The following is a 13,410-nucleotide window of genomic DNA, read 5'->3' on the forward strand; positions in this document are numbered from 1 at the left end:
AGTGAAGTTCAGGAGAAGATAGCCGGCGGGTCGGTAGTGTGGGGGCGAAGGCGCCGTTCAAAAAGGCCGAGTGTAGCCATGCTAAAAGGTAGGCAAAAGCAGCAAGAAAGGAAACGGACGGACTTATTGACAGACGGACAGGCTACTCGGTAAGGGGGCGGGAAATTATCCAGTAAAATGTAGTACATGTTTTGATTGACGATAAAATAACATATTTATCACTACTTGTAGTAATACAAGTGTTTTTTTGCGTCGATATACTACGTGGGTTGACAATAAAAAAATATTGTCATTTAATAGGTGCATTTTTGCGTCGATAAACTACGTACGGTATTATTGTGCATTTCAATCTTTTGTCCTTTTCACTTAGCCAGATGCTAGATTTATATTAAATAAAGGTCGTTTTATTAAATCGAGGTCTTTAAAAAGTACAAATCGATCTTGCTAGACTGGCTGATAAATCGAGCCACAGCAGTCAAATCGACCGCTCGGCATCGATCAACCACCAAATCAACATCGATATTCTGTAAATCGACCTTTTTTGCCATTTTGAAATGGTAATTCGATCACAGATAAAACAAATCGATGCCTGCCTCTTCCCATCTCATTTTTACGCGTGGTTTTATGCTCCAACCATGCTCGAGCTAGGCTATAAAACGGATGGACATTCCATCTGCAAAGCACAGTAATAGTAGTGCTGTACGTGTCGAGCTAATTTCTTACTCATTCACCTCGTCACGGAGAAAATGGTAGAAACACACGACTTAATCCGTTCAACACAACAACTCCGGGAAGATTAGAACACAATAGCACAGAAACAAACCACACAGAGCGGCCTTTTTAATTGCACAGCTCGTGTTCCCCGGGCACATCATCCTTCGGAGACAAGACCTAAAGTGACACTAAAGTAGTAAACTGAAGTTATCATGAAGTTGCAATCAGAAAAGTAGCAGAAGTAATACTTGGGGTGTGGCACTTTACAAACTGAGGAGGTATCACTGGATAACGAAACACTCAACAATGATGACAGCACAGTAGGTGGCGATGCTCCCGACGGCAATATCAGCGTACCCGATGTAGACTGGAACTGGTTTGACACAGAATTTGCTGAGTTCGTCAATGATGATGGGGCTGAAGTTGTCGAATTGTCGGTGCAGCAACTTGACGAAATCGTGGGGCTGTCGCGAAATGAAACTGTACAGCAGTCTTGTGATGAAGCAGAGGAAGTTTCTGTTGAAGTTTCTGTGGACGATACGGTGGCGATTCTGTGGAACATGCCGTGGAATATACTGTGAATTGTCCCATCTGCTACAAGTCAGATAGCCAGACAGAATAATGGGTGTGTAGCAACTGTCGCCAGTCGTACCACCGTAGCTGTGTTGGACAGTTTTTTGAGCATGATAAAAGATGTCCCATCTCTCGCACGCATATCGATATGGAAGTGGAAGATGATGAAGTGATTATCGTGCGTCATATCCCTGCTCGGCCGACGTGTTTTATTAGCGGGCATAATGAACACAACGGGGACATTATACAGGAGGGCCCTCAGTGCCCGCACCAATTCGGCATTCAGTGTTTACGTGTATTCAACATGGTGAACCTCAGCGAGAATCGTGCAGCACACTTCAAGTGCCCAGCATGCATGCAACCGTTTCCAGTCGACAGTATATACTTCGGTGATGACTACCTGAGTGACAACTCAAACGATTCAGCTGACGAAGAATACCAACCTAGTGCCAGTGTTTAAGCAGAGTCATCAGAATAGGCAATATGCACGGCAAGGCATTACTACATAAAGCATACGTTTTAGTTAATCTTGGGTTTTATGCGTCTTGACTAGCCTTGAAGCAGTTATTATCGTATATCTTCAACCTCACTTTTGAGGCTGATTGCACTTTTGAGACCGACAATACTTTATTGTAGTGTATTTACAATCGCACTATTGAGGACGACCGCACCATTGAGGACTGCACACAAAGGAGCGACTGCACAGCTGATGCCGACTGCACATTTGAGGTCGAGATCGCAATTCTGAGGACGATGTTTACGCTCGCTTACGTTTTCTAATCTCTGCAAGAATTTTGTAAGCTGTTAGGTCATCATGAGTGCAAAGTGCAAAGTCTGCCTCGAATTGGTCCTGGTCACCGGCGCGCTTTTCTTGACCATATTCAGCGATGATCTTCATTAGAGAAAGACGCGATCGATGTAACTTGCGTTCATGTGGGAGCATGTCAACGCCATCTCTGAACTGGTGGCATACCGCATTAGCATGCCAGTACTGGTTAACGTAGTCCCGCCACCCTTTAGCGTCGGGTAGCTCCGACACCAAGTTCGCAGAGTCGTTTGCAATATGAGCCGATTCAGGTTCCACGATGCCGCCGCCTTCGTCATTTTCCGTTCGTTGAGCCGAGCTCTGGCTCGAGCTAATAGATTTCATCATATCGCGAAGTGCCGCTAGAATTGCAGTTTTGATGTCTCCAACGATTGAAACCGAAAGGGAGGGAGCAGACTCGTTAGGCACATCAGCAGCCTCATCCGAAATAAAACTGTTGCTAGGTTGAGCGCAGCTGTAGTCGAAGTCGTGAAGGCTTGCCAGGGGCCCATTGGTAGGTATATTCGCATCAGGGGCCAATAAAATCCCCAAGTTGGTTTTCCTCGCGATCTAGAACGTCGTCTAGTAGATATCGTGTTACGGTCTCAGCCTTTTCACTTGGCGCCCATCCTGCCCACCACTTCACCAGCTTCAAAGACCAGCCGCTTTGTCCAGGAGCGAGCATAAATCTGTACTGAGCCCCGCCTCGCCTAAAGCAATGTGATGTAAACCAGATGTCATCCCCAAGGAGATTCTTGCTGATTCCAGCTGCATTGGCGACAATGTTGAGAATCTGAGTGAAGTTACTGTTCGACATCGGAGCGCCCCATTAAACGCCGACATTCCCAATGTCCCATTAGAACTGGTGCTAGCGAGAGAGCTCTTTGGACGTTTAGCACCGCCGCGGGGAGCCTTTGTCAGTGCTGGGAACGCGTAGTCACCACTGTCCCACTTGTGGTTTAACTGCGTACATGCATATTTAAACCATCTCTCCAGGTACGTCAAAGCCTCGGTAGCTTGTTCATCTTAGAGAGGTGATGCAAATAATATGTGCGACATGCCAGTGGATCATGATCCGTTTTTCGGTCGCGTATTGTGAACCATCCAAATTCGATCTCCTTGTCGTTCTTGCGCGACTTGCGCCGAAGTCCGAGCTGAATATCCCCATTCTTCATGAGCAGCACCTCGTTTATTCGACACATCCCGTAAAAGGCAAGCGAGCACACGGCGGAAAGCCACAAGCGCATCGTCTCATTAAAGTCCGAATCGGTTTCCACGAAAGTGATTACTCGCGTTAGCATCGCGAGCGACATAGATGACGCGCGCTTAGGAGTTCTTTCACGCTTTTTTGCTTTACTTGGGCCTGCGAGGATTTGCGTAATTGCTGCGGATTGGGCGGGGTTTCCGCGTGGCACAATCGATCCATCTGCTTGAGTTTCAATAACCCAACGATCGTGCGGGTGTCCACCTGAAAGCATTTCCGGCTTCGCGTATTACCAGCTAATCGCGGCGCGTAGCTTCTCAGCAGACCACTGACTCTTGTTTGCCGTCGCGAGCTGATTTATGTACGCTGCTAGTACGGCGGGGAGCTGAACAAATCGCTGTTTCATCGGGTCTGGGTATTCTTCTGCTATGCAAAAATCGGTGAACCGACGAAGGCTGCCGGTATAGTCGACCCGCGTGCGAGACTCGAGTCGTTGGTCGGCAAACTTGGCTGCAGCGATGGCCGCACCGTACAGGCGACTAGTTTCGGGCAGGTCCATTGCAGTCGCTTGCACTCCGCGAAGGGAAAATATGAAATGAAACTTGTTATTTCTATGCGTGGCCCGTGCCTGACAAAGTATCTTCCTCAATTGTGCAGTCGTCCTCAAATGTGTGGTCGCCCGCAAAAGTGCAGTCGCGCGGAAACGTGCAGTCTTTCGCAAAAATACGGTACAGTCATTCGTGAAAACGGTATATACATTTATGGATTATAGTGGTCGGTGACTTATGGGGCTTTCCCATGGCTACAATGTTTTGACCAATCAGAGTGCGTCGCACAGCCAATTTGGTCCCCTCGCACCAGTGGGAGAAGTAACTGTATTGCATGTTACTTTTGCAAACGCCTTGCAATTCAAACATTCAAGCGCTTAGCACCGGCAAGAAGAGAGGAGAGTGAGCGTTGCTCTGTGCGATCCATACAGCAACATGCCGGGTCTCCGCGGTGAGGAGTTCCCGGCGGAGGCACTCGCGGAAGGCGAAAAGATCGAGTACTACTCGAGGTGCTTTGTGACGGGCGACCCACGAGGCCTTAGAGTAGCAGTGATACTAAGTGTAGACGATACTCCTGGAAATGAGCTGCCAGTATCAATCGACACTGGAGAACCGCTGCCCCTCACAATCTTCATGCGTCGCAGACGCGACGTTCTGGGGTGCGAACTAAACATAGAGCACGTCAAATGGCGCAAATTACGGGCATACCAGCAAGAGGCCGGCAAGGTAGGCCGGCCGACGATGGCAAGCGCTCTGTGCAAGGCCAGGTCGAGCGCTGTGAGTGATGCAATTAATGCTACGATGGGTCAACTACGTGGTGAGGCCGAACACACCTCCGGTGCGACCTCAGTAGCTCAATGTGTCGACCAATCACCGTCGCCAAGGGTGTCTGACTGTGTCGACGCTCCCAGAGTTGTGGAAACAGACGCAAAACGCAAAAAAAAAGACGAAAGTGAATCAAATACGTGTATCCAACGTGCTACGTGTTAGGGAAATCCTACTGGAGACAGCAAAGCCGGCGAATCGTCTGTGATCGATCTTACGTCTGAGCTTTGTCATGGAGAGGTGAACGACCAGGCTATCCGCGCAAGTACACTTGATGACTTGTTTCAGTGATTTCGCGCGCACAAAGCAACACAAAAAGACACAATGGCACACTGTGAGTCACAAAGAACCACAAATAATCACAGAGTTGTCACTTGCATGGCCGAATACGTCATGAATCATAAAGCTAAACGGCTTATACCGAGCGTCATTGATGTTGTGGGTGGCATCCACCATCATCACTTCTGGAAAAGCCTCAAAGAAGCGGCGCATCTGATGAGTCTGGAACGTGATCGTCTAAGCCAGTTTATCTTCGTCGACATAGACCGTAGCTGTGTTTCCCTTCTGAGAAAAAAAATTACGGAAACAGCAATACAGTCTAAATTTCACAGTTGTAGCCCCCCGCCACGCTTCCTTGATATTGGCAACCATGTTGTGTACGTCCCTTAGGGTGACTCGCTTGCCTTTAATAAAAGCGGTGTAGTAGCGGTATAGATCTCATAATAAATAGCAGGCGTACCTGTTTTCCGCCTCAAGTACTCCATGCTCATCTTTTTCTTCGCTCCAGCCGCCTGCAACTCCTCAACGAAGACGAGGACGTCAGCATCTTCAGCTCGACGCTTGGCAGGGTGATTGGCGTAGGTGAGTTGACCGAGGGGGTGATTGTGGACAGTGGATTGCTGAGTTACTTTCACCTAAAAGCCTAAATCCGCAACCCAGACCCCTGTAAGAGACAACTGCGCCTGACATTGTGTCGACTTCATAAAATAGCTCTCTTATTATCCTTTAGATCGGCTTGGCCGTGACCATCCATGCGTGCATATCATCCGCTAGTAATACTTTTCGAAAGAGACTGGAATAAGTGTTGTAGATGTAGCCTTTTCCACGGCGCATGAGGTCCGTGTTTCTTGCCTCGATACTCGGAGACGTCCTCTTGCGGAAGACTTGGTACGTTTCATCTTGATACTTGTCCAGATACTCAAAAAAATTGTCCCAGCCCGCGAAATGACGCTTCTCCATAGACCGCGCAACGAGCTTCCTGTCACCAGACGAGGAAATATGGACCTCGGGTGATTGTGCCTCAGTTGCGGAGACGGTGTCAACCGCTACAGAAGCAGGGGGCTGCCTCTGCGTGGCCTCATCAGCGGCGTCGGAATCCGAGGCAGACGCGGAGCTGTTCATTTCTCCGATGACGGCGAGCTTCTGCAGCGTTTTCAAATCTTTCAAAATGAAAGGCTGAAAGGCGCGAAAAAAGGGGAGGGGTGAAAGGGGAGAGGGGGTGAGTTTTGGAAACCGCAGCTCAAATGTAGAGATTTTATATACATGTATCTTCGCAGCCGTTTTTTATCGTGAATTACCAAAACTCATATCCGTCACAGACATATTTCGGGCGAGGACATATTTCGGGCAAGGGGTCCTCACATACAAAGTCTAGTCAATAAGGAGAAAGGAGGCTCAATTTCAATCCTCTCTTTTATTAAAAACTGCTCACCTTGTATAGCACGCGTACCGTTGGCTAAAAAGGCGCGAAAATCTTTTTTCGAACGAGCCATCGCGCGCGCTTCTTCGATCTCACTAGCCAACACACCGACCAAGAGAAAACTTCCTCAAAACCCTCATCATGAAGAAGCCTGTGAAGAAGCAGAAGAAGAAGGTCAAGCGACAAACAGTCTCAATCCACACCTGGACAGCAGCGCTTGCAGCGGTAAACGACGGAATGTCACTGAGCTTAGCGGCAAAGACATACGGTGTATCGCGCGAACCACTTCGCCAGCGCCATCTAGGCCTAGTGCCAATTGTGGCGCGTCCTGGACCTCAACTTGTTTACATTTCGGAGGGTGGTGACAGAGGGCTGGTAGAAGTTATCGTTTATCGAGCGCTTCATGGTATGTGCGTTAGTTTTGACGAGCTGCGGTGCATGCTGCGCCGGGCAGCGGAGGAGACTGGTACCCGTCCATTGACTGATGAACTCCCCAATGACAAGTACATAACGCGATGGATCCAAAATCACCGGGAGATATCCGTCCGTCGCTCTCAGCTGTTGGACGTGAAACGAGCTGAAAGCTCCTCTCCTAACGTTTTGATGAGGTACTTCAACAATTTGAAAGCCGTGTTAACAAAGTTTGATCTCCTGGACAGGCCGGAGTGCATCTGGAACTGTGATGAAACTGGAATCTGCCCTCAGGGACTTGGCAATGAACGCGTAATCTGCCCAAAAGGGCTTCGGGCCAACGTCCAGGCCTCTAGTGACCGCGAAAATACCTGTATAATGGCCTGCATTAGTGCATCCGGAGCTCGAATGTCACCCATGTATATTTTTTAAGGCACGTACCGCAAGCTAAACTGGATGGAAGGATCGGAGCCAGGAGCGGTGTGTGCAATGAGCCACAGCTCGAATATAAATGGTAAGCTGTTTTTGAATTGGCTCAAGTGGGTTGTCGAGCAATTGCCGCCTGCGCGGCCGCAACTGTTGATATTAGATGGTCATCGCACATTCAATTTGAAGCTGTGAAGTATGGCCAAGAACATGACGTGCATATTATTGTGCTGCCTGCACATACCTCGAACTTCCTCCAACCTCTAGACGTGTCTGTGTTTGGCTCGTTCAAGCGTCGATACCAGTCAGCTTTAAAGCGATTCCCATCAACACACAACTACATGCTGCCAACCAAAGACAAAATTGCTGAAATTTCCCGCGATCCGTTGATGTTGGCGTGCCGACCTGAAAATGCAAAACGAGGGTTTGAGAAGGCAGGTATATATCCATTGTCGATGGATAAAATGATGAAAGGGATTGTCGGTAACGCACCTGTGGTGACCCGTGATTCGATGCCACATCTATCAATAATTCTAGGCCAGATTACCCCTCCTTCAGGACGGTTAACCGTCACTGAGCGCCAAAAGCGAGTCCTCCGCGAAATGGATTTGGATGTGGAAGGACTTAACTTGGTCAATCTTCTGCGTACTTCAGCCACAGCTCTAATACCGCCGAAGCGAAAACATGGGAAGTGGGTAGACGAAAACTATTCTGGCGGCGACTTGTTGAGCTATGAGGAGATGAAAGCTGCTGTTCAAGCTAAAGAGGACGCCAAAGCGCTGAAAGAGGCCAACAAAAAGTCTACTGCACTCGAAAAGAGAGAGCAAGCGGCAATGAACCTGCACGACAAAAAACAATATCAGACCGCAAGAACACAGCTGGTACTGCAACGGGAGGAAAAACGCCACGCGAAGGCGCAATAAGCTGCTCACCGAACTAACAAGAAGGATCCAGGTGCGTCGAAACTGCGCAAGATGCCGCCTCCCGCAAGCCAGCCTTCTGCTAAACGTGCGAAAACGCCTCCAAGTGGGGAAGCTTCTTTCCCAATGTGTGATCGTACTTATTCAGGAGGTCACGGTGCTCCATAGTTAAGTCGTGCTGCCTGAAATGTGTCAGAAGCCCTATCGAATGCATACAAACTTCAATATACTTGAATTCCTGCCCGAAATATGTCTGTGACGGATAGTGTGACTTTGTCCACTTCCATAAAAACAGACTTCGAAGTAGTCATTGCCAGCAAAATAGTCAATTCTGACCCTTTATTTTTTCCAGCCTCTGTGAACTCAAATTGGGATAGACACAGTAGAATGGCCTTCTTGGAGGACGAGGACGACATGCGCGCCTTTGAAGCCACGCTTAACTTTTTCTCGGTCGATTCCACTTGCGCTGTTTGGACTGCTGCGTCTTCGGAGCTGCTGATGTTCCTATCTGGAAACGAGTTCCAGCTGGGCTCGCAAGCTGCTCCGCCATTGCCAGCGGCACGGTCATTGACGTCTCGGTGGTAGAGGCGTCAGCGTCGTCTAGGAGTTCCGATGGGAGTGCATCTGACAGTCGGAATGCCAAAGAGCTGGAGGCGTCGGAGCTGTCGACGAGCGCAGGGAGGGTTGGCGGATTTAACGATTCGTTGGAGTATTCCTCCACAACCACAAGCGAATCCGAATCGAGTTCGGAATGAGCTCCGATTTGAGTTGGCTTATCTCCGTGAGAAGGCTTCGCAGTTGGAGCATGAGCTGAACACATTGCAGCTCAATACAAAGGTCAATAGGATATGCGACGGAGAGGCAAAGCAGGATGACATGACGCAACTCTCTACAGATAGCTCGCCACAGTTGCTTGGGGCTTGGAAAGGGATCGCTGGACGACAAAGACAGAGGAGAGAAGGCGCTGAGCGTGAGAATGCGAGATTGAGAATCATTGTAGAGCGACAGCGGAAGGTGGCGATCGATTTGAGCGAGTTGTTGCGGAAACGAGTACGTCGTTGGATCAAATTTGAGGTGTTTGGAGCTTTACTCATCCACCCGCTTGTGTATGTCTGTGCTGTATGCTGCAGACAGCGGAATGCGCGCATGCCAGTGACCCTTACATTTCTGAGCGTCGCTTGAGCCGCGTGATTGATTTCCACGGAGACATTGGAGAGTTCCAAGAGTTGTTCCAGGATCTGGAAGACGCTTACCACGAAGCAGATGAAGTGCTTCAAGCCAATGGACTAGCCACGATGGCTATTCCTACGCATGATGTGCACATCCGTGAAGGCGTCGGTGGCAAGTATATCGAATTCTTCGCCAACAAGGCTTTGCCTTTTCCTCTCCAACAAACCTCGGAAGCCGCTTGGGACGATTTCAAAGGAGTGGATAAACACTGGGGCAATGGCGGACTGTACGAGAAGGCCACTAAGGTACTCGCACTTGGGCAAGTAGCTGGAAACTGAGAATTATCTAACGTGTGCTGCGCCTACTCTCAGAATCTCGACCAGCCCTACACAGTCCTGGAGGACTTTACGAAGTCGAACAACTCGAAGGCGGACATGCAGCTCAAGCAGATCGTACGACGCTACGTCGAACCAGACCGCGACATCATCGTGTTTGTTTCCAAAGTGTCGCCTATTGAGATTAAGAATAAGGCGATCGCAGGACTCACTTACCACCTTCGAGGCTACGTCGTCACCAAGAAGTCTCGAGTTGGCCACGACCTCTCGTTGTTGCAGTTTTGTTCTCGCATCTCCATCGATAAGAAGCCTGGCGTGAGTTACGATCCTAACCACATTCGCGCACTCACGAGGTTCCTGATCGGCAATACTGTAGGCAACATCCGATGCTACCACGAGCGAATCGAGAACGCTCTCGTCGATCAAGCTTTGACGAAGCAGCTCATAGTGAGCTTCTAACAAATTATAGAATTAGACCATACGTAAAAAACCCAAAATTTGGTCCTTTCACGCTCTTCGTCTACACCGCAATTGCTCCTTTTTTTTGATGCTGAGAACCCCCAACCACAATTCAGTGCTTATGTATTATAGCCAACAAAAACGACTGGAATGGAGCTTGTCGGGGGCGAAGATGACATGCGCGCGTTCGAGGCGACGCTGAGCTTCGTGGAGGAATATGCGAGCGACGCCTTCACGTCGATGGAGCTCCCCAATCTCTCAGTCACGTCGGATGTCTCGAGTTCGTTTTCGTTTCGACTGGAAAATCAGATTCCGCCGGCAGACGTCGTGCCGTCGTCCTCGAGCTCCCCTACGTCGTCTATCGGTACCATTGACACTTCGACCATGACGCTGACTAACTCGACGGATCAGCTCTCAATGGGCGTCTCGAACGAGGCTCTGGTCCCCACGCAAACCTCGAAACCCCGGAAATCGACTAGAAAAAGAAAATCCCAAGCCAACCCGAACCGGGCGCGCAACGAGCTCCGCTTCGAGCTTGCATTCCTTCGTGAGAAGGTGACGCAGTTGCAGCAGGAATTGCAGTCGCTGCAACCGACTCAGGAAAATTTGATTTGTGACGGAGATTCGACGACGCTTGCTACCAGACCAAATGGAGTTCGTGCTCGTCCGTCATCGCAAGTACTCTGTGCGTGGAAGGGAGTGGCAGACCGACAATTGCGGCGACGTGAAGACTCCGAGCGCGAAAATGCGCGCCTGAGACTCAACGTGGAGCACCAACGGAAGGTGGCCATCGATTTGACCAAACTGCTGCGCAAGCGAGTACGCTCTCAAAACCGGTCGGTCCTTTAAATGATGCTTGTTCTAAATGTGTTTTGTGTTATCTATTACGAAATTGTAGATGGCCGAGTGTGCGGAAGCTCAAGACCCGAGTGTCAAGGAGAATAGATTTACTCGAGTACTCGACTACCACGGCGACTTGGCCGAGTTCCAAGAGCTGTTCCCAATTCTGGAAGAAACCTACCACGGTTTAGATACCGTACTGGAGGAAACTGGCCTCGCGACCATGGATATCCCGACTGAAGATGTAAACATACGTGAAGGCGTTGGCGGCAAATACGTCGAGTTCTTTGCGAACAAAGTCCTTCCTTTCGGGCTCAGTGACACAACGGAGGCCGCATGGGACCACTTTAAAGGGATTGACAAGCATTGTGGCAATGGCGAGTTGTACGAAAAGGCAGCGATGGTACGTTTGAGTGACCCGAATGATTTGGGAGCTTTCCAGCTGCTCACTATTGCCTGTTGATGCTGCTGTAGAATCTTGACCAGCCTTTCACAATTATCGAAGACTTTACAAAAGAAGTTTATTCCAACAATTCTCGCGCAGACATGGAGATGAAGCAGATTGTGCGGCGCTACGTGGAACCGGATCGGGATGTTATCATTTTCGTTTGCCGAGGACAACCCATTGAGATTAAACACAAGGCGATCGCTGGATTGACGTACCATCTTCGTAGCTACGTTGTCGCCAAGCGAGCTCCAGCTTCGACTGCAGATCATGATTTGTCGCTGCTGCAGTTTTGCTCAAGGATTTCTATTGACAAAGAGCCCGGCGTGGTGTACGACCCGGTTCATGTTCGGGCATTGACCAGGTTTTTGATTGGAAATACTGCAGGCAATCTTCGATGCTACCAGGAGCGAATCGAAAACGCGTTGGTAGATCAGGCTTTGAAGCGTCAACTGCAGTGACTTCGAGGTCCACACTGTAGCTGACTTTTTGCCGTGGTTGAACACAGATCTATACATAATTTCATCAAAAACCACGAAGCATTGGTGAAAGAAATGCCAAATGCATTAAATGAATTTTTTTCAATAACACATTTCTTGTGTAATTATGTAATCTTCACGAGGCTCTAAGCTCAAGATAATTTTTTTTATCTTTAGCTTAGAGCTATTTTATCTAAAAAAAATTATCTTTAGCTTAGAGCTATTTTATTTTTAGCTTAGAGCCTCGTGAAGAATACATAATTACACAAGAAATGTGTTATTGAAAAAACGGAGCTGTTGCTGGCCAGGATTATAATCATGGTAATGTGCAGGATTGAATCCTGTATGCATCCAGGATTATGTAATTTAAAATTACTTTCCAACCCTTCAAAGTCCAACTTTTCTTATTTCCGGTCGAGGGAGGAATGGGTTTTCATTTTGGTTTCGCGGTCGAGAATGAAACGTGTCTCATGCGGCGGAGGCGACAGCGCCGGAAGCGACCGCGCCAGCAGCAGCAGCGGTGGGACGAGCGCAGGAGGATCAACGCGTGTGTCGGGTGCGTCTGGTGGTATGCGAGTGTCTTCGCTCCCGCGTCGTGGCCCGGGACTGTCAGCAATGGAGACGGAAATAACTGGTGGTGAAGAATTAGATATTTCGAGTAATTGTGGGAGCGGGACCGGCAGTGAAGACATGGAGGGAGGTGAAGAAACCGTGGCCGCCGGTAGTGATGCCTCTGCGGACGACACAGAGGCATCTGATAGAGCGAGCGTTGACGAAACGGTGCACGTGGAGGTGTCGCTGGGTTGGCATTCGGATTGGGCGGCGTGGCAGGCGTACTTCACGCAGTACTGCGACAGGACAATGCAGGTCTTATCTGTAAAGGAAACAATGTCACGAAACTGCACAAGGTAAGGAGATGGAGGACAAGATGGCTGTACCAAGCACTACTGAAGATCAAACAGGAGACGACGATGTTCCACCAACCCAAGTTGTGCTGAAGGTACACTCAATAGCTTAAACTTGATAAATACACGTAGCTTTGTGTTTCAAACGCATCCAGTGTTGGATTTCATTATCGTGTTTGACAGTCAGTAGAAAGGACTTTAGATTTGTCCAGTCCGCAGTTAAAACCAGGATTTTACCATGATGTTTCATTATAATCATGTATAAATCATGAATCAGGATTTTTACTATATTTTTTAGTATCTACGCGTATCTTTCCGTATTTTTCCAGGAAGGGTACTGAGTTAGCATAGTATTTTAGTGTCCAGGATTAATCCAGGATCAATTCCTGGATATTATCATGGTTATAATCCTGGACCGCAACAGCTGCCTTGAAAAAAAACCAACGGTGAAAAAAAATAGGCGACTGTTGGAGGAAACGTACATGATTGAGGACAGAATTAATCCTGTATGTGGAAACCCATCTTAAATGAGTAGCCATATGGGTAGTATTAGATCATACAGTACTGCACCCCGTTTTCGCGCCCTTGGACCTTAGATAAACTTCCGGATGTGATGGTCCTGAATCCAAATTAACTTTTGTTTGTAAGCTAA

General features: G+C 48.6%; 2 protein-coding genes across 2 annotated transcripts; both read left to right on the plus strand.

Annotated features, from left to right (window-relative positions):
- Positions 1–6,509: 6,509 nt before the first annotated feature.
- Positions 6,510–8,128, plus strand: PITG_00808 (uncharacterized protein; the record flags this gene model as incomplete). The annotated part of the gene is made up of 3 exons (XM_002909322.1): positions 6,510–6,774; positions 7,395–7,643; positions 7,905–8,128. 3 exons carry the CDS (start codon positions 6,510–6,512, stop codon positions 8,126–8,128), a joined length of 738 nt encoding a protein of 245 aa, XP_002909368.1.
- Positions 8,129–8,512: 384 nt separating this feature from the next.
- On the plus strand, positions 8,513–13,130 carry PITG_00809 (M96 mating-specific protein family; the record flags this gene model as incomplete). Its single annotated transcript, XM_002909323.1, has 9 exons — positions 8,513–8,575; positions 8,711–9,175; positions 9,256–9,600; positions 9,667–10,077; positions 10,222–10,908; positions 10,988–11,332; positions 11,404–11,738; positions 12,342–12,761; positions 13,118–13,130. The coding sequence occupies 9 exons, from the start codon at positions 8,513–8,515 to the stop codon at positions 13,128–13,130; spliced, it is 3,084 nt and encodes a 1,027-aa protein (XP_002909369.1).
- Between the last annotated feature and the right edge of the window lie 280 nt (positions 13,131–13,410).

This window comes from Phytophthora infestans, genomic scaffold (assembly GCF_000142945.1).
Source record: "Phytophthora infestans T30-4 supercont1.1 genomic scaffold, whole genome shotgun sequence".
NCBI classification, from domain to species: Eukaryota; Oomycota; class Peronosporomycetes; order Peronosporales; family Peronosporaceae; genus Phytophthora; species Phytophthora infestans.